The sequence below is a fragment of the Lepisosteus oculatus genome, chromosome 15, assembly GCF_040954835.1.
Source record: "Lepisosteus oculatus isolate fLepOcu1 chromosome 15, fLepOcu1.hap2, whole genome shotgun sequence".
In the NCBI taxonomy this organism is placed as follows: Eukaryota; Metazoa; Chordata; class Actinopteri; order Semionotiformes; family Lepisosteidae; genus Lepisosteus; species Lepisosteus oculatus.
The window spans coordinates 16,770,682-16,797,796 of NC_090710.1; the positions used below are offsets into that span (position 1 = coordinate 16,770,682).

At 38.0% G+C, this 27,115-nt stretch overlaps 2 protein-coding genes across 10 annotated transcripts in view; one reads left to right on the forward strand and one right to left on the reverse strand.

Annotated features, from left to right (window-relative positions):
* Positions 1 to 6,567, reverse strand: part of dgkh (diacylglycerol kinase, eta) — a 98,963-nt gene extending 92,396 nt beyond the window's left edge. For 3 of the 7 annotated variants that reach the window (XM_015363906.2, XM_015363910.2, XM_006639021.3), the window contains exon 1: positions 3,220 to 3,527. In XM_015363906.2, coding sequence (XP_015219392.1) covers positions 3,220 to 3,516 — 297 coding nt within the window. In that variant the 5' untranslated portion in view covers positions 3,517 to 3,527. Of the gene's footprint in view, positions 1 to 3,219; positions 3,528 to 3,571; positions 3,789 to 6,350 lie in introns of those variants that run through there. The other 4 variants (XM_069178752.1, XM_015363907.2, XM_015363909.2 and 1 more) reach the window with 3 other exon arrangements.
* Positions 6,568 to 10,578: 4,011 nt separating this feature from the next.
* vwa8 (von Willebrand factor A domain containing 8) overlaps positions 10,579 to 27,115 on the forward strand; it is a 118,146-nt gene continuing 101,609 nt past the window's right edge. For 2 of the 3 annotated variants that reach the window (XM_015363890.2, XM_006639022.3), the window contains exons 1-4: positions 10,579 to 10,852; positions 12,939 to 13,016; positions 14,232 to 14,362; positions 15,853 to 15,963. In XM_015363890.2, coding sequence (XP_015219376.2) covers positions 10,714 to 10,852; positions 12,939 to 13,016; positions 14,232 to 14,362; positions 15,853 to 15,963 — 459 coding nt within the window. In that variant the 5' untranslated portion in view covers positions 10,579 to 10,713. Of the gene's footprint in view, positions 10,853 to 12,938; positions 13,017 to 14,231; positions 14,363 to 15,852; positions 15,964 to 18,261; positions 18,406 to 27,115 lie in introns of those variants that run through there. The other variant, XM_015363891.2, reaches the window with a different exon arrangement.

A 27,115-nucleotide genomic window follows, 5' to 3' on the forward strand; every position in this document is an offset into this window, starting at 1 on the left:
GAAAGCAAACTTCAGAAACTCAGATCAGATACTACACTGCCTAATCCAACAGTTGCAGATGAAAGCAAACTTCGGAAACTCAGATCAGCTGCTACACTGCCTAATCCAACAGTTGCAGAAGAAAGCAAACTTCAAAAACTCAGATCAACTACAACAGACCTTTCCAAAATCGTTTACTTTTCTCAACCTCTGAAATTAAACAAGAAACGTTTTTTTTTTCTGCAAGGCTGCTGAAAGAGCCACGTTGTTGAAACTGATACCATGGGAGTCTTCAAGAAACAAAGGGATCAAGTAAATCAGATACCAACAACCATCCATCCCGTTTCTAGTCGATTTATCCAATACAGTGTGGCAAGGGTAGCTAGAGCCTATACCAGCAAGCAACAGGCACAAGGCAGGATACACACACAAAAAAAACCACATACACACACCAATTAAACAGAAACCAAATAACACACCGTCTGTCTTGGGACTGTGGGAGGCAACTGGAGCACCCAGAGGAAGCCCACACAAATACGGGGACAACATATAAACTCCATTTAGACATCACCCCAGAAATTGAACCCATGGCCCGGGCACTGCAAGGCAGCAATGCTGATCAATGTGCTGCTGTGCCACCCTGCTGGGTAGTTAAATGGGCAAAAGAGTTTACCCTAGTTTCCTTGTCTAGTGAAATGGAAGATTATTGTAAAGAGGTGGGAATATAGGCAGCAGCCATATCACCCTGCAACTCACAACTGGCAACCCACTGAAGCTAAGCAGGTGTGAGCCTGGTCAGTACCTGGATAGGAGACCTCCTGGGAAAAACTAAGGTTGCTGCTGGAAGAGGTGTTATTGGGGCCAGCAGGGGGTGCTCACCCTGTGGCTCATGTGGGTCCTAATGCCCCAGTGTAGTGACAGGGACACTATACTGTAAACAGGCGCCGTCCTTCGGATGAGACGTAAAACCGAGGTCCTGACTCTCTGTGGTCATTAAAAATCCCAGGGTGTTTCTCAAAAAGAGTAGGGGCCAAATTTCCCCATCAGCCTTTACCAATCATGGCCTCCTAACAATCCCCCTCTGTGAATTGGCTTCATTACTCTGCTCTCCTCCCCGCTGATAGCTGATGTGTGGTGGGCGTTCTGGCGCACTATGGCTGCTGTCGCATCATCCAGGTGGATGCTGCACATTGGTGGTGGTGGAGGGGAGTCCCCATTACCTGTAAAGCGCTTTGAGTGGAGTGTCCAGAAAAAGCGCTGTATAAGTGTAAGCAATTATTATTATTAGTAAGAGTTACAGCTCTGGACTTCAGACTGGAGAACTGTGGGTTCAAGTTCCAGATCAGACACTCCTGTTGTACCCTTGAGAAAAGTGCTTCACTCACATTAAGCGAAGAGACTGCCCCGCTCTACAAATGGGTAATATCATTACCATCATTGAAATTGAGGATTTTTATATTTCTAAATTAAATTACTAAGGTCCCTAAAAGGGACTAAAAATCATTATAAAATATTTTAGCAGAAAAAAATTCTGCTAAAATGTGCCATCGAATATTCTCCTATACCAGCAGTGTTTAATAGCCTTATCCAATGGACAAAGAAAAACGCACCAGAACAGCACACTTTCCAAAAACTCCACACAAAGTACCAATAACTGTGCCATGGCACAAGCCTATTATACCAGTGATAATCTGCTTCCATTTCATAGTTTTTACAACAGGGACTTTCAATGGATTTTTTCTGATCTTCCTAAGATGTCTACACATACAAAGAAAAGACTGTTTACATTTGTTACATGAAAAAGCCTTAAGTCAAAGACACACTTCTTCTCTGTTGGTCTTCAGGTACAGGTCCTGGAAATGTCAGCCTGGAAGTCCTTTATTACATCAATCAATCAGTCACACAGAGTCAATATTCCACTTTTCCACAAGAACAGCAGCTCTATCCCTGTAGAGCCTCCTGGATTACCATACACTCCTAAATCGCATTGATCATCACATGCAATATAGGGATTACGCCTGGTATCTCATTTACTGAACTGTAGTAACAAGACATTGCTCAGGTATTCACACACTCCACATTTCAAGGTAAATACTGTTAATTTCAAAGTTAACAGTGCTGCCCCTTATTACATTTGCATTATGCAACGCTGCACACAAACACACCTTCCTCTAGTGCCAGTTCTGGCTTATATATTTTCAAAGCAAAGGAATTCATTGGATTTACCTTTATTCCTGGCAATAGAAGCCTTATTTGCAAATCATGCTATATTCATCTACTGTACATAAATAGTGTGACCTCCGATCATTTGACATATATAGTGTCTATATCATATTTTAAAAAAGTGAAATTAAATACTGTAAGTGTCCAAAGTCTAAATATCCCGATCCTTTTAAATTTACAGTCAACTTTCATTATTGTACTAATTGCGTTTCTTTAAATCAAACACTTCTAAAGCTGTTTGTATACAATTAATATGAATCCATATTTCATCTATAAGGATTTTTTAAATATTTCTTACAGTTTTCTTACAGACGTGTTGTTTGGTACTATGAAAAACTATTTTACAGTACTCATTTGTTGCAAAAACATCTTATTGCACTTTATATGTCCAATTTCTATTTATTTTCACTGTGATCCAAAGCTCTACACGGGTTGATTGTTAAAACACAGTACGGTCTTTTAAAGGTTTTCATTTGTATTTAATTTCAATGAGGCTTGAGTAATGTCTGAAAGCATCCTATAAATTAAGATAACTCACTGAAAACAACATTTTTGTAACGAAATTTCAAAACAGGGGTTTTCAAAAATAACAGATTAGATTCACTGTACCCGTAAGTAAAAAAGAAATCCCACCCTATTTACTGTATGTACTATTATTTGATGTCTGTTTATATCTAAAGTTTTTAAAATTAAAAACTATCCTAATATTATCGTACTATTCCGCCCTTTTTATTTATAAACGGAAATCGACAAACCTTAAAACTTTAGATCATGGTGCGAAAATTAAAAGACCTTTAAATAGAAAAAAAAAACGATTTAGTCCTGTAATCCCTTCTCACACTGCTTGCAAAAAGCTGTTTCAACACTGCATTCAACAGTTTATCTTGGGAAACAAGTTATCCTTTTACAATAATACCCACTTCACACACAAAAAAAAACAGTCCCGATGTAAATGTACATAAGAATTTTATTCGGCTTCCCTCGTCTACCAGATTCATGAACAGTACTGTTCCTTACCTTACTTCTAATCTGGCCGGAGGTGGACACTTTCCTGATGAGTTTCTGGGGCCCTTCTTGTTCTCCTTCGCTATCCGACGACTCGTCTACCGGTCCAGGTCCCCCGACCGCCCCAATTCCATGATGCTGCATCCCGGTGCTGGCAATCCCCGCAGCGGTAGGCGCTCCCTTCTCTGACTCCTGGCGGGTAGAAGAAGCACACCACTCGGGGTTAGCCTTAGTGCGGCCAGCCGCTCCCTTCCTCTCCGGGACGCGAGAGCTGGACAGCGGCTGAAAAGCGGCTCTTTTCGCCGCCATCTTTCACTACCTTCTGTCACAGAGAGTCACCCCCCCCCCTCCTCCCCCTCTTTACCTATTTGAAAACACTAAAACAACAATGGACCGTATGGGAAATTGCCATATTTGTTTGTTATACATTTACTCCGCAAAGCTTGCTCTCAGATGTGTTTATTTTACAGTCTACACAGACTGTCGCTGCTGTCTCTCCCACCAAGTCGAAGACTGGAGGAAATCTCTGTAGCAGACCCTAGTGGTTGTACGAAAAGAAGAGTGTATTGGGACGGGCTACTACTGTACAGTAGTTCGATCTTTAATTTCCACTCAGAAGAGAGGGAAGCAAAAGTCGCTCGAAGAAAAAAAAAGTTGCACGAACTTGCATTTGGTAAACTCTTGGTAGGCAGGCGTACGAGGCTGAAATCTGTCGTAACGTTTGTTATGCTCCATAAATGTGGGTTGCTTTCGTAAACTTATTAATACGCATAAAAATAATTAATAGGTCATGTTATCCGAAGTTGACTTTTACGGTTACACTACAAAAAGCAACTTTTGGTTTCAATTTTTAAATTTATCCTTGAAAGGTAAATGATCTTATATATTGTTCACAGAAGATACAATAAATAACTTACACGGTAAATAGCATACTGTCCATCCTATATCAAACTACAGCATCGCTACAAATGAATCTATTGTTTTACCGCAATAACCAAGAGGTGAATCCCACAAAGATATCTACAAAACATCTGTACACTAGATAGATATTTGCTTCCACGTCTTTTATAATCAATAAGTCATTCTGCTTTGTAAATTATTTTTCTCCTTTCGTTTAATCTCTTCTTTTGCATGTAAGAATAGAATCTATCACTTTGTTTAGTTGTATTGATTCACATTTGTTTTTTAAGGTACTTTTAGAGATGTTTATTCGCCTCAGTAGTTTTATTTTTGTGAAACGTTGCGATATTCAGCTGCTTTAAATTTTGTTTTGCTTGTTTTCCAACAACTGCATCCTGTTCAGTTCTTCAGAAGCATCAGAACCACCACTATGGCAGAAATGCGGCTGAATCTGTCTCTTTTTAGAAAAGGCTTTTTAAAAAGTATCTAAGTTTAGAACTTTAAACAGAATACTGGACGAACGTGGATTTGCTGATCGCCTTGTTAAAAGTTAAAAGATAATAGAGAAAAAGTAATTTCATACAGTACGTGTCACATTGATAATTATTATCATGCAAAACTCGAGATTCTTTGCTCATTACAAAACATTCGTGCATTTACAGGACCGATTTCGAACGCAAACTATGTGCGAAAAAAGTATGATGACGCCGGGGACAAGGGATTCTTGCCATTTAACCAGCTGGCACTACGCTTATAGCACAGAAACAGCGGGGCAGATCACATACACAGTGCTTGTGATGTTCCCGAGGCTGAATTTTCAAAAATAATCTGCATTATTTTAAAAAAAAAACTAAAACTAGGAACACCGTCCAAGTGGACTGGGCTGTCTTTTTTTTCCAACACATAATGACCTACAGTATGTGCGTTGTACTTTTAAAGTTAGTGAAATTGCAACAGCAGTGTTAATAATAAGGAATTGCTTAAACATTTGCACACAAACACACTTTTCAAGAGGTGCATTGGGGGTATAAATTATTATCAGGCAAATGATGCACAAAGACCGACTGTATATTAAATCTAAATATGAGCGCTGGAAATGCAAAAGCATTGAAATAACGCGTGCACAACTAAACAATACCAACGTATTTGGGTAGGAATGAAAGTGGTTCAATGAAAATGAGGAAAACCGCGACCTCGGTGTGGAAGTAAAACGTTACACGGTATAAAAATGTCTCAATCAGACGACCGGTAAATTCGGAAAACAACCCCACCCTCATCAAATACTGTACAAGTCCTATTTACTCGGTTTGTTCAATATATACTGTATTCGTGCATGGTGATTTTCCTCTTTTTCGAGATTCCCCAATAGTTCCAGTAAATCTCCAGCACACTCATCGGGATCATGGTACTGTACGGACACACGAGTCTCGATAGCGGCAAGAACAATAGTACTACCAGCAGGACGTTCTGAAACGCCCAGGCGCTTTTTGGTCTACATCTTGGAGTAAACTACTCCTTCATTTGTTAATGTCATTAGATCGGCCCTTCTATTTCTAATGCAGGACAGCGATTTCACGGCCAAACATTTCACAGCACAATAATTCTTTAAATACCGATGGATAAGAAGAATTTATAACATTCTTATTTTACGCCATTCAAAATGTAGATTTAAGTCATGACAGCCACCCTTTTGAAAACCTGTTCAGCAATGAAAGTCAGCTGTGCTAAACAACAGCGTACGACAAGACCAAATTCTGTACCCATCACCTGTGTGCTACCGCAGTCCTGCAGTGTACAACAGTCCTGCTATCACTACTGTCCATCAGCCAAACGGTTAAAAACTCAAATCTCGCCATCGTTTGAGTTTCGGAGACCGGTGCTCCCTGAGTTTTTATAATGATAACAACCTTAATTGGAATATAGTGTCTTTCACAGGACATCACCACAGCACGTGCGCCGAGACTGCGCTCTGCTCAAGTCCATCTTTCACTTTGGCTTGCAAATTTTCTTCCATCACAAAAGTAAACTCAAACCTATGACATTTAGAAGCATTTCGCTCTCGGAAATCAAAGCAGTTTCTAGCGAAATAAGGTTGCATAATATTGACCTTTTTTTAAAAAAAAGCATACATATTTATTATATTTTAACAGCGAAAAACAAGAGAAACGGATACAATCGAGCAATTCCAATCTAAAGCCAGTGAATTTCAAGTCTTCCCCAAAAGTGAAGAGAAAAACACCTACCAGTTCTTCCCAGACAAGACTGCGAGTGTAATGGTAGACATCATCCATAATCTCTCATCCAATTTATAAGACTCCTTGGGAAAAAGTGCAGGGAGTTAGGGAATATTTACTGTTGCTCTCAATCTGGGAAATTGTGCATTCGATTTGTGGTTCTCGGCCCCTTATTTATTTCGCTTTCCCTCTCGCTGGGCTCGTTGACTTCTCCCCTCTGCTACGCTCTTCCTAAGGCTCCGCCACGTGATAAATGTCAACCCCTATAAGGAGCACATCCAAGAGAGGATGTCGATGACGTCACCTGTTGGTAGAATCCCTCTCTGAAAACAAGGATACCGTAAATCTCGTTCTTATTTCCTTGCTAGATTCATATATGCTTATTTTAAAACCCTTTAATTGCCCCCATTTTTATAGGGTGACGGCTCTTATTAGGATAATTATTTAAAATGTTAAGATATTACTCTGCTCTGTCACATTGTAACATTTACTCTGTGACAAGGGAGGAAGAAATGCAATAGTCCAGCAATTTAAAACTTTTTTTGTAATAAAACACTTATGATGACTATATTTTGGATTCAACGCATTTTTCAGAAAAAAACCAACAGCAATTGGAACTATTTGTTAGCTGTAGTTACATGCGTATCAGTGACGCCAAAGGCTTGAGCAGAACTGTGGTTTTGAATCAATACAATTATTGTAATTCTAATCTTGGTTTAATAGGCATTACCAGTACAACGATAATGCTGGTTTGTTCAATTTCTTTTTATGCGTATATCAAATTTCTATTTCTTTTGGTTATAGAAAAGAAAAACAGAGACACAAAACACTGGATTTTCTTGAGTATAATAAAGAGCACCGTTTGAAGACATGACAGACTAATAAGAGTCAAATTAACATTTAAAAATAGATTTGGAAGAACCAATAATTTAAACTAGTACATTTAAAGCCTTTCCTGTGTTACAGTGTTAGAACAGCAGATGTACTAGCTTTTACTCAAACATCTTTGGAGTGGAAAGCATCTTTTAAACTTATAAAAAAAAAGTTAAAATATTGGTGGAAAGATAAACCAATATAAATTGTAGACATTGTGGCATATTATTTTGTTCTAAAGATGAGAAATATTGTCTGATATTTTACTGTAGATGCCTCCACATTGGCAATTCACTGTAGTTCTCTCTTTTGAAACCATGTGCTTAAACATACTTGCCTTTCAGATTCAATTAAATATGAATATAACACAATATACACTGAATGCCTATTCATTGTATATAATCTTTTTTGGATTGCTTAGGTCAGAGACAATGTTGTGACATTGGATGGCCAAGCAATGCATTGTCAGACCTGCATTTCAAATGTGTAATTCCTATTATATAACAGATAATCATACCCTTTTAATACAAAATTAAGTCTCCTAGCAACAAGTTCAAGACACCAGAAAAGAACTGCTTTGTAGTTCAGATTTTGCAGCATCATAATTCTGATTTCCTTTGTTATTAATATAATGTGTACCTTGTACAGAACACATGTTTCCATTTTTTAAAATTCTTTCTATCTTGAATTAAAAAGGCAAATTCAACATAAAATGTGTTTCTTTGGTTATCTTATTTAGTACATGTATGTGCATATGTACCTAAACATTTACTCTCTTAAACCCCCCTCTTAATTTTCCTATACCTTTTCCTTGAACTTAATATGTGTAGAAATGTAAATGCATGAATAATAGTTTATTATGTTTATTACAATCCACTGCCCACAGCCATTACACTCTTAAGTGAAGTCATGATAGTGTGATCTAAACAAAAACATGGTATCAAAACAAATCATTCTGCTTGTTCAAAAAGTTATAGGCAGGGATCTGTCAATTCAAAAGGCCAATGTGATAAGAAAATATGAAGTTCTGTTAAAGATCTGTAGGAGCATCTACAGAAGGAAGTCATTTTAGCATGCACATAAGGACATTCAAGTCTTACAAACTATCAAAATATACTAGAGGTGATATAATACTTATGGAATTGTAATCATAATATAGTCTAGGTAGAATCTAAAGCAAAGTTGACCATTTCTGGGATGCAGGCTATTAAGGAATGAGACAGGGTTAAAGAGAAGCCAAATGGGACAGAATAGTAATGGTATTAATACACAATCAATTGCAACAGTTTAAAGATATTCTGATGGAAACATAAAACATATTCATCACATAAGTTAGTAAATCGATGTCAAGTAAGCACTGGCTCAAAGAACCAAATAAATCAATGAATAATATAAGAATAATATAGAAGAAAGAAAACACTTTCTAAAACATTCAAAAACTGGAAGATCCAGCTATAGAAAAGGAATATCATGAACTACAACACAGGTTATAATATATATTAAAAAGGTTAAGAAAGACTAAAAGGAATGTTGCAATAGAGGCTAAAACAGAAAGAAAATCCTTCGGTATTTACAACAGTCAAGGTTGAAGTGTCTCCAAGGTGAAAATGGGAAATGTATAGGTGATAAAAAAGGAAATGGCTGATGTATTTGGTGTTTGAACAAGTATTTCAGTCAGATGTTTAGAAAGGATGAAATGGACAAAATGCTTTAGCCTGGGCAAACACAAACATCTATATAATATAATATTAGTGTAGAACTGTTACACATACTAGAAGCACATAAGACAAATCTCCAGAGCTTAATTGTATTCTATGAAATGTACTTAGTGGATACAAGAAGTATTCTTAGGCCAATAAGAAAACATTTTCAGCAGTCTCTAAAAATAAGGGTAATCACCATTAATTGAAATGGTATTACATTGCTAATGTAAATGTAAAATGCGAGAAATCTAAATCAATTAATGCAAGAGAAGTCTTAAAAGACTTTTTTACTCATCAATCTTATATTATATGAAAAGTTATGGAAATGATTGATCAGAAGGATGATAAAGAGGAGGATCATCTGCATAGCAATACATTTCTAGGGGACAGTAAAGGTTGGTTTTGCTTTACTAACATGTTAGGTTTCTTTGAACAAGCTTCAGTGGTATTGGATACAAAGGACATATTATTTGGTTTATTCAGACTTTCAGAAAGCTTTTTATAATGTTCCTCAAAAAAGATTAATTCTTAAACTGCAGGCATTTGGGTATTCAAGTTAATGTATGTACTTGGATTAAGAATTCGTTAATAGGAAACAGAGGTTACAGAAGTGAATGCTCAGATCGGGGGTGATCTGTCTAGTAGAATCTCACAGGGATCTGTTTTAGGACTAATGATCTTCCTGGTTTATATCAATGAGCTACGTGCTGGTATGGTTGGAAAAATAGTCACACCTACTCATTTTCTAACCTCTTCTGCTTCTTCCAATTCAGGGAATTGCAGAAATTATCAACAAAATATGATATTAAAAACTACTTTACCAGACCTGAAGAAATGTGCTACTCTAACAGGCTGAAAGGACAGAATCTTTCATCTTGAAAATTGGCCGCAAGAAGACCCAATTTAGGTATTCAGACTCCACAAAGGCATGGACATCTTCAGAAAGAGCAGTGAAGTTCAAACAAGTAGAAGCTTCAAGAACATGCATTTAGAAACACCCTGGTTTATTTCAGTAAATGGCTGAGTGAGATTCTCAGATTACTAAACTACTAAAAGAAAATGTGCTGGACAAACCAAAAAGCCTTTTCTGATTGGTAACTATTCTTGCGTTAGTAACAAACTGAAAAAAAAAACAAAAGCAAAAATAGAATTTTAGTTCTGTATGTCTTCCTTTTTCATTTCTAACGTTACCATTTATAAATAATAAACTATTAGGCGTTGATTTTCTTTTTTTTAATATAGGTATTACAACATTAAAGTATACTGCACTCTCTACATATATATATATAGCCTTAGTTATTCCCTTAATCAGACTGTTACAGAATAAAAATACTTTGTTGTCTCTGATATCATAGTGTCGGTGCTTACGATATGAAGAATTGTTGCAGGAGTGTTTTATTATTGTCTTAAAAGTTTGAAGAAACTAAAAAGATACATCGGCAGCAGTAGTTCCCAATAGACACGTAGCTAATATACAATATAGCTTGAAATTCAGTTAAGGATGTCCTTTCCAACTAAGATCCTAATGCCGATCGTAATAGTCTTTGAAAGTAAATAATCTGACAGCGTTTCAAAAACACTTCGTTGGCGGAAAAGAAAATAATCAGTAACAAGTTTCTTGCGGGAACATTTGTTTGAACACATCTGTACGACATGAATTATCTTCCCCCTTAACATCGTACAGTTGACAACCAGTAATAGATATGAAATTATTATGACTTGCTTACATTATAAATACACATTATAATTTAACACATAAAACGAAGGGGACTTGTGAAATCAATATTTTCAAAGGAATGCAGTCACAGGTTTTGTACAGCGGCACTGTTGCTGCTATAGCCACCAGAAGAATAAGGAATATTTTAGGAGTTGCTCTAGGAAGGGGAGACTGGACATGGAAAAGACAGGAGGTCAAATTAATAAATACATCTGCAGGTAAATGATTTATTTTTGGTTGTCAATATGTACCTTGTAAGGTATCTTGTTTGTTTACCTCTGACAAAAATATGTTGATGCGAGATTTTTTGCGATGTGCCGATTTATTACTACTCGGGATCGGAACGTAGTAGATAGTAGCTGTAATACAGGTGTGCTCCACATGCAAAGATGAACGAGCACGTTTCGGTTTGCGAACCATCTCCTGTACTCATAATTTCTGATTGTGTTTCTAAATCACCAAGCATACTTTATAGGTATTACACATTATTGTTACATATCACTGTGACGGTACACTTTTGTGAGTTGCCTTTATTACCCCAATCATTTTAATTGATTATAACAACGACTAATTTCAGAAGGTACGATGGTGTAGCTTGTTGCTGTCTTTGTGTTCTCACACCAAGATTGTGTATTATTATCATGCATAAGGACTTGTAGGTTTCACTGGAATACTGTTTTCAAAGGAAAGTTACTGTGATAAATTGCGGACCCAGATTTTTACAGAGCTTTAATGAGAACCAATAGCAGAAGCATGTTATGACTGAAGATCCAATCCGGAGTTTCTGGGACCCGTTTTCGTATGATTGAGAAGCTGAATAACATTATAGTTTGAATAATATTTGGTTTGTATTGGAATGTAGTGGGGGCAGCACGGTGGCTCAGTGATGAGCCTTGCTGTCTCGCACAGCTGTGGCCCTTGGGTCGATTCCTGGAGTGCTGTCTGAGTGGAGTTTGTATGTTCCCCCCATATTTGCGTTGGTTTCCTCTGGGTGCTCTGGTTTCCTACCACAGACCAAAGACATACTTCTAGAAATACTGGCCCTAGGTGTGTGTGTGTGCCTCGGATGGTCTGGCGTTCCATCCGGGGTGTGCCCTGTACCTTGTGCCCTTTGCTAGCTGGATGGTCTCTGGATCACCTGCGTCTGTGTTAAGGGGATTAAGGGGCTATGGATGGAATATAATGAGACCATAATTACATGCTTTTAAGATTTAATAATAATAGATACAGTTGTTGTGAAAACACACGCAAATACAATAATAAAGGTCTTTAGATCGTTTTGATACCCTTGCAAAATACTTACATTAACATAAATTATTCTTTACAAGCTCTTTCTCTAATCCTTTGCTTTATGGTCACTAAAGTAAAGAGTAGAGGAGTTGATTGCCATATCTACGTGTACATTGGAATTATTATTCATACTGTTCTCTCAGGACAAGCAAATAGTGATAGTATGTACAGTCAGTAAACAACCCGAACAATAAATATGTGGGAGTAGACAACCCTTTGTTGTGTGTCTTTATCATGCACGGTAGTATTGCTGTACCATACAGTGATGCCACCAGTGAGGACGCTTTCTTTGGTGCTGCCGTAATAGTAATGAGTAAACATGCTCATCTTGGTTTTTCAAGATGGCGCCATTCCATGGCTATATCACGTGTGTAGCTCTCTCAGTGAGGGACTGAAGGATGTGTTTGTTCTGAATTTGAGGATAAAATGTTTACAAACAGGATAGGTTTTCCCGGTTGTCTTGTCTTCTCAGGAGGTAGAATTATCTACTGGTGTATATCTGTCCAAGCACACACACTAACATACCCTTAGTGGTCATTGTGAACCAGAGCCTAACTCAGCAGGAAGAACTACTTACTGGGCAGGATGCCATAGATCATCTTAAGTCACACACTCCCTGAGGGTAATTAAGAGATGCCAGTTCGCCTGGATATTGAGCCTTTGGTCAATGGAGGAAAAGGGAGCACCTGGAGAATTCCCAGACAGACACAAGGCAATGTGTCAGATCGAATATGCAAATTTCACACAGAAGATAGAATAGAATATAGAATTCCCAGTATAGAATTGAACCGAGGACCCTAGAGCTGGGTTCAGAGTGCGGTATTGTGGTAGAGCCATGTATATGTTAATTAAAAAGTACTTTTGTTTGCACTCGTATGATGGAATTCTTATGAAAAAATTCAATAAAAAGAAAAACAACATTTCTGCAATGCAACTGGCTTCCAAAGCCTTTTATTTGTATTCCACTATGGTAAAATAAGAGCTTTTGTATCAATTTTCTTTTCATGTTTTCAGGTGATACGGTTAAAATTGGTGAAATCTCATACCGATTGAAAACGCCAAAGAATCCAGAACTTGTTCCTGTTAATCACAGTAAGTAAAACTAGTTAAAAATAACAACACACTACAGTAGATTAAACGAATACAGAAAATGTTAATTCAGTTAAATAATTTTGCTTAGAACTTTGTGTTCTGCTCTTTCTCGTACGATGGTTTCACCTGAATACACATAATAACTATATATACTATATAACTAACTACAGCTGTGTGTGGGCTGAACAATTTGGGGAACTTGAATATATCTGTTTAAAGTGGATATTGTTTGCCTTGCTTTTTCTTGGAAATCTGAATACCAGTTCTAACCCTTAGCCTAAAACTCTGGATATTGAATATCAGATATTTTAAGACATAATTATATTTAAACCTGCAAGATTTGGATAAAAGCAGAATTTAGACTCATCAAGCATTGATTATGAACCAAAATGTGATTTTGTTTACCAGAGGCATTTTCCTCTATTGGAAAAATGCCATCAAACTCAGGGTTATGATTTACAATTGGTAGGTGAGTAAACATTTTGATTTGTATCCAGTCCTTTGTCTTAAATTTTGCTGTTAAATCTGACTTTAAAGAACTGACATGTAAGCAATGTTAACGTTCAATTTTTAAGGCATACTGTAGATATAAAGTTAGTAGTTACTGCAAGCTTGAAAGATTGACAGTTTACTTTTTTGGAAGACTTGCAGTTTAAATTAAATAACATGCTCTTTTTGAACTCTTCGTAAAAATGTATCATAAGCAGTTGTTCGTCAAAAAAATACCCAGATTGTCACTGTATGCTGTTGGTCACATGGTGCTGCTTGAATGTTTTTGCTAAATAGAACTTTTGTAATTTTGAGTTACAGACATACTGTCCTTGTTGATATTATGCAAGAATTTCTTAGTGCTCTAGGCGGTCATGACTCACATACAGTATAACCGACTTTTTTTGGTGTGAATTACCATTCTATTTTTAAATTAACAGGTCATTATTAATACACATAATGTATGAAAAAAATATGTTTATTACATTTTCAGATTTGAGATGTAATACCAAATGTGCTTTTTGATAATGCAGAGTTGTTACATTTGTCACTTACCTAAATTCGAATTCTGTTTGCACTTACCATTGGTCATACAGAATACCTGAAATTCAGGGCCTTACGTCTGTACACCAGCCTATGTGACCAGGGTGCTCAGCTGAATTATAATTACACAGAGGACAGGCTGTCTTCACTGGGACACTGATAAATTCCTGTCTGCCTCCCCAGTGAGTGAGTCTTTGCCACAGACTGTGGCCCAGCATCTCCGATGGATCATGCAGAAAGACCTACTGGGACAGGATGTCTTTTTAATTGGCCCCCCAGGTCCACTGCGACGTTCTATTGCCATGCAGTACTTGGTAAGATCATCAGTTTATGTTGATCGTGCAGTGTAAACGTCTGAATTGTGATGCCAGATGAAACGCCAACAGATATGGTGGAAGAGCAAATGAACCCTTCATTAATAAATTAACTTCCAATAATAAACAAGCATGCCAGATTTCCAACTTCTATCCAGCCATCCATTTTCTAACCACATTAGCCAATACAGGGTAAGGGGGGAGCTGGAGCCTATTCAAGCAAGCAACAGGCGCAAGGCAGGATACACCATGGATGATACACCAGTCCATCACAGGCCACACACAGACATAAACACATAAGCCAAGGCCAATTTTCCCCAAGAACGTTGACCTGTCAGCATGTCGTTGGACTGTGGGAGGAAAGCGGAGGAAACCCACACAAACACAGGGAGAATATTCATACTGTAACACATGTTGATAGCAGGTCTGGAATTGAATCCAGTGCACCAAAGCTGCAGGGCAGCAATTCTTAACACTACGGCAACATGTTGTCTGGATTTTCAACAAAGAGACAAAATGTTTTGGGACAGTTTTAATATATTGTGAAAGTGTTTTTATTATTTAATTTATATTGACGCACAAAAGAAATACAACACTTGGTGTTAATGATCAAATATTTCAAACACATACAGCATATACAAGATGATAAAAAATGCAAACAGTAAATTAGCTATAGGAATCCAAGGCTAGTAATGCGTATATCCTCCCTAAGCATTATTACAATCCTGGGAGCACTTACATAGAATTGATCATTTACTTGATAGACTGCTATGGTTTCACCATTCTCCCTGTACAGCCATGGCCAGCTGGTGAAAGTTGGATGATTGGGGTTGTCTCACAACCATTTTTCTGACCGATGTGCTATTGCACACACAGAGTGAGAAAAAGCTGACCATGGCAAGATGTCTCCATAATTTTCTTTATCTGCTTGAAGTTGTGCCGTTGTAATCCTAGCACAAAGACAAGCCGACTAAATTAATTAGTCGGATTTTATGTATGTCCCATAAAATCCATGGTGCAGTCCTGCTTTGTTCCCAGTTCTCTTTCAGGAAAACTAGACATTTATTTTTGAATTATTGAAGGTAGGACATGAATCTAAAACAATTAAGTAGTGGATAGAGAAAAATATACATAACCATTCTGAATATATGTTTTTCTTGCTTTTAATTTGAAAATGAAAAGATTGACTGTGATATAATATGAATAACATCTTGAAGTCTTCTGCTTGGAAATTATCTTACACTGTTTCATTCATTGTCAGCATAGGGCAGTACAAGGCCAATTTTTTGTTGAACCAGTTTACTGCCTGAAGTGCTAAACTGGGAACAAATGTCGGAGTATTAGTATTTCCTGTCTCTAAGTCAAAGGCATTAGAGTGTAGTGTGTAGGCGACACTGAGTAGCTCTAGTGCTCTTGTAGATTACCCATGTGCAGGATGTAGGTTTATTTGCTGGTGTGAGGTGCAGAGCTGACAGTAAACATGCCTCCAGGAGCTCACCCAGCGAGAGGTGGAGTACGTGGCGCTGTCCCGGGACACCACAGAAACGGACCTGAAGCAGCGCCGGGAGATCCGTGCTGGCACCGCTTTCTACATTGACCAGGCAAGTGGACCTCTTCCATCAGTCGCTCAAGGCTTATTCATCAATGCACGAACAGCACAGCATACATCGGTGTTGTCGGCAATGAAATGCTTTATCCACGAGCTCGTTAAGAGGGATAGAAGAGTAGAAGGACAGAAGTTTATAGGGATTACGATACAATCATTTATATTGTAACGCTTACGGCCGACAAGCACTGTGTAAGAGCCGGCGTACTAGAGCGGGTGACGTCACCGCCCTTCCCTGTGATAGCAGGACTACAGCTACTGGGCTGTGGAGAGATCTCTCTTTAGCTCACGGGGCTAGGTCGCTGCAGAGAGACGCGGAAGTCCCGGGTTCGAGCCACCTATACTTTGGGCCGACCAGATGCGGCAAGGGCGCCCGCCTGAGCCCCCGTTGCGTTACAATATGATTGCAATTTACAGATTGTGAGAAAGTAACACGAGGGTATTAAGCGCTGTTCATGTGTCCTGAGACTGCAAAGTGACAGGAGGGCGCAGGTGCACTCTAGTTCAAGTACAGTACAGTAGGTTGCCTATTTGCCAGCGGCCGTTTGGGTAATTGCAGGTGTCTGCTGTGGTTGGCTGTTTTGCAGTCTTATTGCCTGGTGGGGGAGAAGCTGTTTCGAAACCTGTTGGTCTTGGTCTGTATACAGTACTTCGGTATCGTTTTCCGGATGGTAGTAGAGAGAACAAGTTGTGGTTTTGGTGACTGGGGTCCCTGAGGATAGACCCGGCCTTCTGAAGGCATCTAACAGAGTAGATATCCTCAATGTTCGGTAGCACGCAGCCGGCAGTGTTTTGAGCCATGACGCGCTTCACGCAGCTGGGGCTGCACATTGGTATGGGTGGTAGAGGGGAGTCCCCATTACCTGTAAAGCGCTTTGAGTGGAGTGTCCAGAAAAGCGCTGTATAAGTGTAAGGATGCATTTTATTTGCTGTACCTCGTGGTAAGCCGTGTTGCAGCGTGATGGTTGGTCGAAGCCCAAGCTCAGGATTCAGTGCGCTGCTACGGAAAAGGCGATGGATGGCAGGGTCAGGAAATAAAAGTGGTATCTGCTGCAGGCAGAGAAGAAGGACAGTCCGTGGGGAGCGTCTAAAACAATAAGCAAGGTTCCCAGCCGAGAAAATAAAAAGGGGAGAGGCTGGCGAGCCGACCCTGAAATAAAAAAATCACTGAAAAAGTAGAAAGGAAAAGAGGGAGGGAAATTAGGCGAAGAAAAAAGGGGGAATGCAAAAAGGAAACAGGAAAATGAACCAGCAGATTTCGTTTAGAGAGAACCGACCGCTTACGCGGAGGTTGGGGTGCTATAATCACAGAGCGACGATACACCCGTTCGACGCGACGAGACATCTAATTAGCCTGATTGAAAAAGGGTCGCCTTCAATGAAAGGCGTCCAGATATAGTTTGAGTTGCACGTTTAAGAGCTCGTATGATTCTTGCTGTTGTCAGGGACAACGCGACTCGGTCCCGGCTGACCGACTGCTCCACAGCACATCACACCACTAGATTAAACACAAACCCCGCACTGCAGCTGTGCAGAAAACCTGGAATCCCCTTTAAAATCAGAGTTTTGCGTCATGTTCCCCCTTTCCCAATTTAATGAAAAATTATGTTCTGCTATGCTGCGTTTATATTGTAACGCTTACGGCCGACAGGCGCTGTGTAAGAGCCGGCGTACCAGAGCGGGTGACGTCACCGCCCTTCCCTGTGATAGCAGGACCACAGCTACTGGGCTGTGGAGAGATCTCTCTTTGGCTCACGGGGCTAGGTCGCTGCAGAGAGACGCGGAAGTCCCGGGTTCGAGCCCCGGACGGTGCAGGGGCCGACCTAATGCGGCAAGGGCGCCCGCTTGAGCCCCCGTTGCGTTACAATATCCTGGAATAACTATAGAACAGCGAAACTTTGTTTATGTATCTTCTCCACAATCAATGCCGTTTCTCCTTCCAGCGCTGCTTCGGCATATTCCTTTGAAAACTGACTTTGTGTTCACTTCTCCTTCAGTGGTACACTTACTTCTTTTCGCATGGTGTAATGTTTCGAACAGTCTTCACAAAGAAGACCAAAGTAAATTCCCTTGGAATGTTTGGAGGAGAAATAACTACTCTCTACTGAAAGAAAGCGATCAAAGAAATCCCAGTGTATGTCAGCTGTAAAAGCAAAAATATCACATGACCCATCTCAGGTTTCTGGTCCATTTATAGTCTTTTCAGGATCACAAACCAGTCTGTCACATGTTTTAAAAAAAATCTATGCTTTTTTTTAGGAGAAAACCATTTGTGTTTTTGACAGTCGAGGTGATAGGGGAAATAACCACACCCAAGGATTAAGCGTAAAAGGATTGTGGAGTGTTTTAATCAATAAAATCCTAGGATGACAGGACGAGGACGCTAGGACCTCCGTGCAGAGTGAGGAGTGACCGAGGGACAGCTGCAGAGGTGGAGGTGGGATGCAAAAAGATATGTATGCCAGGAATATAAGAGGATTATGTGTTTATACATAGGATGGATGGATAGAGGATTACAGTATTTCTAACATTTAGGGGTATAAATGACATCAGGAGTTATTACGCATTAGTGACAGCTGAGTCTGCTTGAACTTGGTTGTTGTCATTCCTCCCAACCTATGTTATAACCTCTATTAAGTGACTGGCAATAAGAATTTGAAGGAACTAATGGGATTTGTGCTCCGCTAAGTGGTGCATTTTTAATACCTTTTGCTGTTCAAGTGAAATATGGAGGGCTATGCGGTGCCTCGATTGCTCGGTGTTTCAGTTATCGGTTGGGTTGAGCTTTTAAGCGACTATAAAACACATGAAAGGTTATAGTGGAGGTGAAAGCCATAAAGCCTGTTTGGTTGCAGGTAGCTAATTGATTCAAAGATCACCCAGCTGTTTCTTGAAAGAAGCCAGGTAGAGGTTTGAGCAGTATGACAGGCCAGCTTCTTCCAGACTCCCACAGCCTCTCCCCAGGCTGCTCTCTCAGCGTGTGCATAAGCATAACAGTAGTGTGTGAAGAATTCTTTTTTAATTAAAAGAAAGGAATAAATGTATATACAAATATTCACCCGCTCGACCATAGGATAACAATTCCTTAGTTTCTAGAAAACGATTGTATCAATGTTTGGTTCAGTTCGGTTTATTTGCCATATGGAAAAGGAAATGCTTACGTTTAATGTTTAAGATTTAAATGTTAAGTGTTTAAGGTCCTAATAGATTTTGACAAAGTGTGGTCATAGAAAACCACAATGTTGAAAATGTTATGGAAATGTTGTTTTCACTTTAAACATCCCTCTAGAGTTATTTGGACTTTACACTGATTTCTAAAAAATGTAGAAAGTGTTGCCCTGACGCAAAAGCTTTGTAAGTTGTCCTGCTGTTTGTACAGCCTATATTTAGCTTTCACTAGGGGTTGGCTGGGATTTATGTTCTTCATTTGACCCTGTAATTATTTTTCAGTTTGTGTGTTCATACCATGTTCAAACCAGCCTTATTATTGAAACACAAAGAAACATTCCTGACTCTTACGCAGATAAATAATTGGGTTATGCATTCTTTAGTTTCAGGACCAAGGTAAATATTTCCACAAGGTTTGTGGTCTCCTATGAAAATATTGAGGAATCATCTCATAAATTCAGAACATTGTTGATTCTGTTCTTTTGTCTGTCAAAAATGTGTCTTCAGTTCTGTTATTTTTGTATGGTTTTATTTAAATGTTTTTTTTACTTATGTTTTTTTCTTGTATTTTTATATAACCATGTTGCTGTTATTACTAACTTAATTTTGTAAAGTAGAGGACAATACAATGCCTTCTCCAGATTATTCGTATCCCTTATGAAACAGGAACAAAAACAACACATTAAATAACATTTTTTCAAATAATGTCAATGAATAATGTCTCTTTTGCTTATATGTCAAATGTTATACTGTAATATTAATAGCTTTTCACAGACAAAGTAATATTTGACATTAGTCAAATCCAGAAAAAACAAGGGGCACACGTATCTTTACCAATGTAGTTAGGATTTTTTCAGTTCTCCTCTGATGTTATTATACAGACAAGATGCCTACCGTGCTTTGTGTTTCTGGCACTTATGAGGGGTGATTTTGTCTCCAAGCAGAAGGTCCTGTAGATCCTTTGGTTTCTGTTTGTGAACTGCCATCCTGAGTATGAGCTACAATTATTCCATTGAATTGAGGGTTTGGGAATTGAGATTGTCAGTCAAGAACATTTATTTGGAGTGCACTTAACCACTTCTTTGTTAATTTGGATGTATGTGTTTGGATCATTGTCAGGCTGGAATGTTCAGTTTTAGCCAAACATGAGCTTTATGGCACAGGGAAGCTGGTGTTTAGTCAGAATGTTCTGGTACATGTTTCAGTTCACAATACCTCTGACTTCATTAGGGTTCTAATAAAAAAACTTCCCCCAAAATATAACAGACCATATTTTACAGAGGGTGTCAGAGCTTAGTCAACATGAGCTTCACTTTTCTACAATGATGTGCATAAGGCTGAGGATATGTCATAAAGTTCTATTTACATTTCATCTGACTATAAGGTTCCATTTGACCATGGTTCCACTTGTCATTGATATGTAGTCAGGCAAATTTGAGCTGCCCTTTTTGTGGTCCGTCTTCATTCAGAGACCTCTTTATTGTAACCATGAAAGCCATATTCTTGCAGGTAGTTTTAAACTCCATGCAGATAGCATCCCAGGAATTGAACCCAAGACTCTACAGCAGTGCTAACCACTGCACCATTATACTGCCCTGCCACTATACCAGTAGCCTTGAATTTCTAATAAAGAACAATATAATAGTGTGGTAGATTCAGCTTTTTGTGGATTATATACTTTATAGCCATCCCCAGCTTGTGGAGATCACTTACCACTTGCGTGCAGTCTTCAAAGTGCTCTTTGACCTTAACCATGATGATGCATGTTACTACTGAATCTCTTCAATGCTAGTTCTTTTATACACCAGGAAAGCAGAAATCCATCAGAAGCCTCTATATGTTTTGGAGGTTTTTATTGTGCTGTTAATGAGTAAAGTGTTTCTGAAAATTTGTTTGCATTGGAATACTTGGAGGTGTGAATAAATTGTCTGTAATTCAGTTGATGACAAATATGTCATTTGCAGTGTATAATTCTTATCCTATCTGTAACTCATTTTTTATGTGAGTTACAGATGTTATATGTTATGGTTTCTATTTCACAGTGAAATCTGTTGAGCACTGTAACTACTAAATCTTATTAAGGTTTCAACGACATTTTGTCTTTTGTCTTCAAAGACAGATTTATTTTTCATACATTTCTTTGTTTTCTACACAAATATTCACATGGAGGTATAGGTGGTGGAAATACTGAAATACTGCTAAGACGGGACAATCCCCAAACATTGATTTTATTTATATTTCTTAATAAAAAAACATTTTTTTAAATTAATTTGCAAAATAGTGCAGGTTTTGCAGGCTTCTTATGGTGGGATTTGTTTCTTTTGAAGTAAATGTTTAGACATATAGTTCAATTTGTTATGATCTATTAAATGTATTAAAATCTTTTTTTACAATGTATTGGTTCAAACACTGAAGCCTGTTTGTGAGTGCACCTGTATTAAAGAATATTGACTTGATCCTGTCCTAATGACACTTACAATTGCATGCTTTGTTTCTTTTTGAATCAATTACCATCAAGTTGAGGTATTATTTTTTAATCTGCTTTAATTGAGTGTATATCTTGAAATTTTAAACTTTTATACTTAAAATATCACCGTAAGTTCTCAGCAAGGGTTCTTGTTAAAATTATATCAGTATTAGAAAGATAATTGCACAATAGAATTGAAATCGTTACTTGTGATTGAGTGTTTGTGATCTGAAAGGGGTCTTAAAATCTATCTGAATATACATAAAAAGTGACTTCTTTTTTTAGAGATTTTTTAGAATATGAAAATATGAGAATCAATTGTAAAAACTGTGGTTGTTGCTGTTTGAATTAAAAAAACATTTTGCCCCGTGCAGGGGATTGGGATTTGAGTTGTTATAAAGAATTATTGTTTCTGTTCTCGTTTATCAATTATTGTTGCCAGCTTTAGGTTTGCTATAACTCTCACAGTAATAAAAGGAAAGCATTAATGATGTCTTATTTTTCAAGCCTAAAGGGCTCTCCTCTTTTCTGTGGAACAGAGCAGTATTTCAGTGACCAGACTAACTTTGAACCATGTGCTTGCACATGGGATGAATACTGTTGTTGTACTGCCTACACTGTGCACTTGTATAAGGTGCAAGTGTAGCTAACCTGAACCCAAGAAAAAAAATCACTTTGCTAAGGCTGTTCAGTTGATATTTTGGTGATTGTTTATTTCTCGAGTAGCTCTTTTTATTTGTTGGAAATGAGTTATTTTTTCTCCTCTTCTCAGTGTTTGGAATCCTCCCTATCTAATCATCTCAGTAGTATGTCTGCAACTGGCATGGTCGGGATGAGAAGTTTTGGTTTTCCTCTATGCACTGGATGATCTCCCCAGCAGTGCCCACAGCAGGGTTACCATCAGCAGGAAGAGCAGTCTAGCCCTGATTGACAGTGAGCAAGGTCACAGCTCCTTGGAAAAGTCCCAGATGGGTCACTGTGTAGCAAGCTGAGGTGTTCCCTGGTCTGCTTGATTTCTGGATGGGACATGAGCCACCATTTTTCCCATCCTAGTCTCAGCCAACTCGCAACATATCCTCATCCAGAAGGATGAGTCTGACTGCAGGATTCGGCATGCATTCTAGGAAAACACCTTCGCTGCTTGGGTCACTCAGGATCCACTCGTCTTTTTAGTTCCAACTTATCTCAAGACCAAAGAGCACTTATTTTCATGAGTATTAAATCAGCATTGAATTTTGTCATGACAAACAATAAAGCTGGAACCGGTTCAGGATCAACATAAAAACACTGTTGGGATTGAACTCCCTTACGGAGCTACTTGTCTCACGATAGTGCAGTGTGATATATACGTAAAATGTGCAATTTTTCATCAAGTTTAATGAAGTCTCATGGGTGGATTGTTTCAACCCTTTAAAAGCGAACATCTTGACAATTGCAAATCTGCTTTCTCTGCAAGTTGAAAGATATGGCTGACGGCTGTACTGAAGTGATTTTCTTTGTAGAATCCCACCTCACAAGTGAAGCGCTGGCCAGGGTTAATACAGCTCTTCTGATGTTAAATTGCATTTTAGAGTCCTGACTACAGAAAGACCACACAATTAGATGTACAATTAGGAAAAAAATAGAAAAAATAATCAAATACTGTACAATTGAATGACTACCTCCATGTAGAATTTAGAACCTCAGACTTTAAAACCATAGAGACTGTTTTCTCTTTAATGGAGTCCTGAAATACTGTATGGAGACAAGCTACTGTACCTACTACTTAATGCTAAGGTTTAAGAATCAACATCTGCTGTAGTCATTGCAGAACAGTTATGGAAATGATGACACATAGAATACCTACTCGATACTGTGTGCTTTGGCCTGGCTGATGTTTTTCATTGTCAAATGCACAAGACATTTGTATCTTGATGATTTCTTTAATAACTTTAACAACTGAAATATGCCAAATTAGGAAAAGAAAGGAAAAATTAAACCATTTAAACCAGGCATGCTGTCTTTTCAACCATATTTCTGTTTGGTTCCTTAAAATAAAACTTAATCTTGGCATACTTTTTTGTTTCCATGGAAACAACTCTGGTATATTGTTGGAGCAGTTACAAGTTTTTTTTAAATGTAATTGTTAATTAATTAAAAGCAAGACTTATGCTGTTTCGCTTTTAGTATTATCTGCAATGCCTGGTGCTAAGGATTGTAATTATAGCCTTATTAGTCTATTAAAGAATTCTGTTTTTTTCCGGGTACTTAGGACATGATATAAAAATGTTTATTTAATTCTGAAAAAATAAATGCTTTTATATAGCTTCAGTGTTGTTTTCCTTTGACTTTCAGCTATGTACAGATTAGCTCTACTACCTTTTGACACTTATTTTTGCCATTTAAAGTGCTGTTCGTATTTTATATGTACCTCAAATCCTTTGTGTGAGGCTGTAACAATAAATCAATGGAGTAGTAATAAAACACGACATTATAACATGTGCAGATGTAAAAGAATCTGCAGATCCAGTACATTTTTGTCAACAATGAAATCATACATTCTTTGTCTGTGAATTTATAAATGGAATTACTATGTAGGTGTAAACTTTGCATTTTTTTCGGAGAGGCTCTGCAATTGTTTTGTGTCTGTTTATGATGTAGGTTTGTACTGTGATCTTAACTTTTTGTAGCTAAGGTATTTGATGTAATGGAAGAAAATTAAAAATGAGTACAATGTGCTGTGTTCGATCACACATTGTATTCCTAAGTAGACAAGAAAGTGCTGAACACTTGTAACATCTGGAGAATTTCTCATTCCAATTCCAAATGTCACAGTCATAAAGCACTCTAAATTGCTTTAATCTGTTTCCACTGTTTGAGTTTCTTTCTGAAGCAAATCGGCATTGTCCATTCCAGATCATCTGACATTCTCCTTAATGCCGTAAAAGTGTTTTTGATCAGGGTTAATCCTTCACAAGTAGCAAGGCTGCTGAGAGATGAGGGCCTGTCAGATGACAGTGCCTCTTTAATACATATACTACGATTCCTTTTAGAGACTCGTTTTAGAAAGTCATCGCACCTTTCTGAGTAGGAGAGCTATATTTTAACCTTTATGTACAGTACATATCTTTGTAGCATTGTGATATCAATTAAAACTATGAAAAAGGGGGAACATGGCAGAATCTATGCAGCATATTTCATTATCTATGAATTTGTGCTCTTAGATAATGACAGAAATTTTAACCAATCAAGCAAAGTACTAATTGAATCGTTAAGCATAATTATGAATCTGTTCCATAGCTATTGAAGCTATATCCTGCCATATTCTTCTGCTGTTGAATATTCTCATAATGGAATACATAGCCATCAGAGAACTGGGAAACGGGAATAATGTTTTTCAGCAAAATAAGGCCATTCTAACTTGAGAGAGTGTAGTTCAGAATGTTAAATTATTTGTTATTCCATCTTTTTTGCATTGTCTTGTCTGTGGAACTCTACAGGTCCCTACACTGTAATCTTTGGTACTCAAACTTTTATGCTTCTGTTGTTTTTGCATTTTCTCCCTTTTTACGGCATTCTGTTTGGTCTGAAGTGGAAACATCTGTTTGAAGAGATGATTTCTTGCATGGCCGATTTACACTGGCCAGCGAAAGCAAAACAGGCATCACAAAATGAATACTGAAAAAGAACAAAAAACACCCCTGACCCTTTAATCCTTCTATTAGCACACATAGGATAGCTTTCTGAGGTGACTTGCCATCTGCTGGCAGTTGAATGGAGGCCTTTGTGAGCAGGTAATGGAAATCACTTGTGTGGGAAAGGTAGGAGACTTTCTTTAGAAATGCTCACAAAGATAGATCACATTGTTTGGCTGACTTTAATGTTAATCGTGATTCAGATCTTTTTTTAAAGGCCGGCTCTATAGTGCACTCTTAGCATTAAGGAAACAGAACATTGGTTTTGTTACAACTGAAAAAAAAATTATCCCATTTCTTTTATTTTCAAGGACAGCCTTGTTTGTCAACACAGGTGTGATTATGCTTAGAAGTCATCCTGTATCAGAACCTCACAGAGAGAGTATTGTGTTTTCTTGTTAATATTTATATTCTTTAAAAAATCTATGGGGAAAATATTTCTTTTCCTTCATAGATGCAAATAAGTATAGTTTCCTTCCAGGTCTAGTATGTATTTTTTCACTGGATACTGTTACTCCTGACTTTTTTACCCTGTGTAATGTGTAATATCTTGGCAGAATTTATCAATTGGGAATGACAGTCCTCAGACCTGAATAAACATCTTTACAATGCCTTACAGCTGCTGAAAGCTCCGAGTGCATTCTTTACGTAGGTGAAACATGCTTGGTGCTTTTGAGATATCAGGAGAAAAATCTTAACAATGGTTTTGAAAGGCTTTTTGGATAAGAAACCTGTTCTTCTCAGCAAGACCCATGAAAAGCTTGCAAGGGGTTATACGGGCTGCCATGGCAACAGTTAGTGGGCGTCTTTGAGGCAAACCACTCTATTTCCCAAATTATTGTTAAATTATGTGACTTTGGACCGTGTGGGATTTTATATCCGAAATTAACATCAGCATGGCGAATTTGAGCCATCATCTTTGTCCTGGCATGGCCTTTGGTAGTGAAGTGCTCAGGTGCTGGTAGTAAAGGAGATTGATTAAGCTCTTAAAAGTAAATGGTGAGGTGATGTACAGTATGTCTCTCTGCTTTCCTCAGGCTCAATGTGAATAAAGAAACACTAAACGTCACGCACACCTACCTGAGCATAGACAACTGGTTATAACTGGAGTTTCAATTTAATGGCTGTCAAACGGAAGTCCAGCACGCAAAGGATTTTAATTCGTTTTGGAGAATTAAGATGACGTCATTTAACTTGTATGTTGCCTTTATGCATACTCTGAATGCACAGTGATGGAACTGATGCAGAAACTTTATTTCTACACTTGCTGATAGCCCAAAGTACAGTAGTTATAACAGTAGGGAAGGTATTATGGATTGGACTGTTGTGTCCTGTTTTGTTAAATGGCTCATATTTTAACTGAAGTTTAAAAGCAAAAAAACTTTCATTTCCAGTCCAACAGAATCCCCAGGAAATCAAATAGGACGTTCAGTGTAGTTTTTCCATTTTGGGATTGACAGATTTCTTTTTCATTGAAATTCAGTATGGTGCTCAATGTGGTTTTTACAAGTTTTACCACTCCTGCGTCAGTCGCATTAAATGTAATTTTATGATTATAGCAGCAGTGATAATTTAGCAGAAGTAAAGTTTAGAGCGGAAGGATAATTTTATGAGATATATTCCCACAAAATCAAACATATATTTAAATGTGAACCAAATTGCACAGCTAGTTGTTTTGTGGTTGCTTGTGTATTTTTGAGTTTCCTTTCTCATCATGGTGGATGTAAAATACCTACAGTGCTGTTTTTAAATATGCTCTTATGTTTTTTATAACCCGTTACAAGTTCAGAGTTCTGCAAAAGTTCAGTTTCTAATGACACAATAGGTGACATACAGGT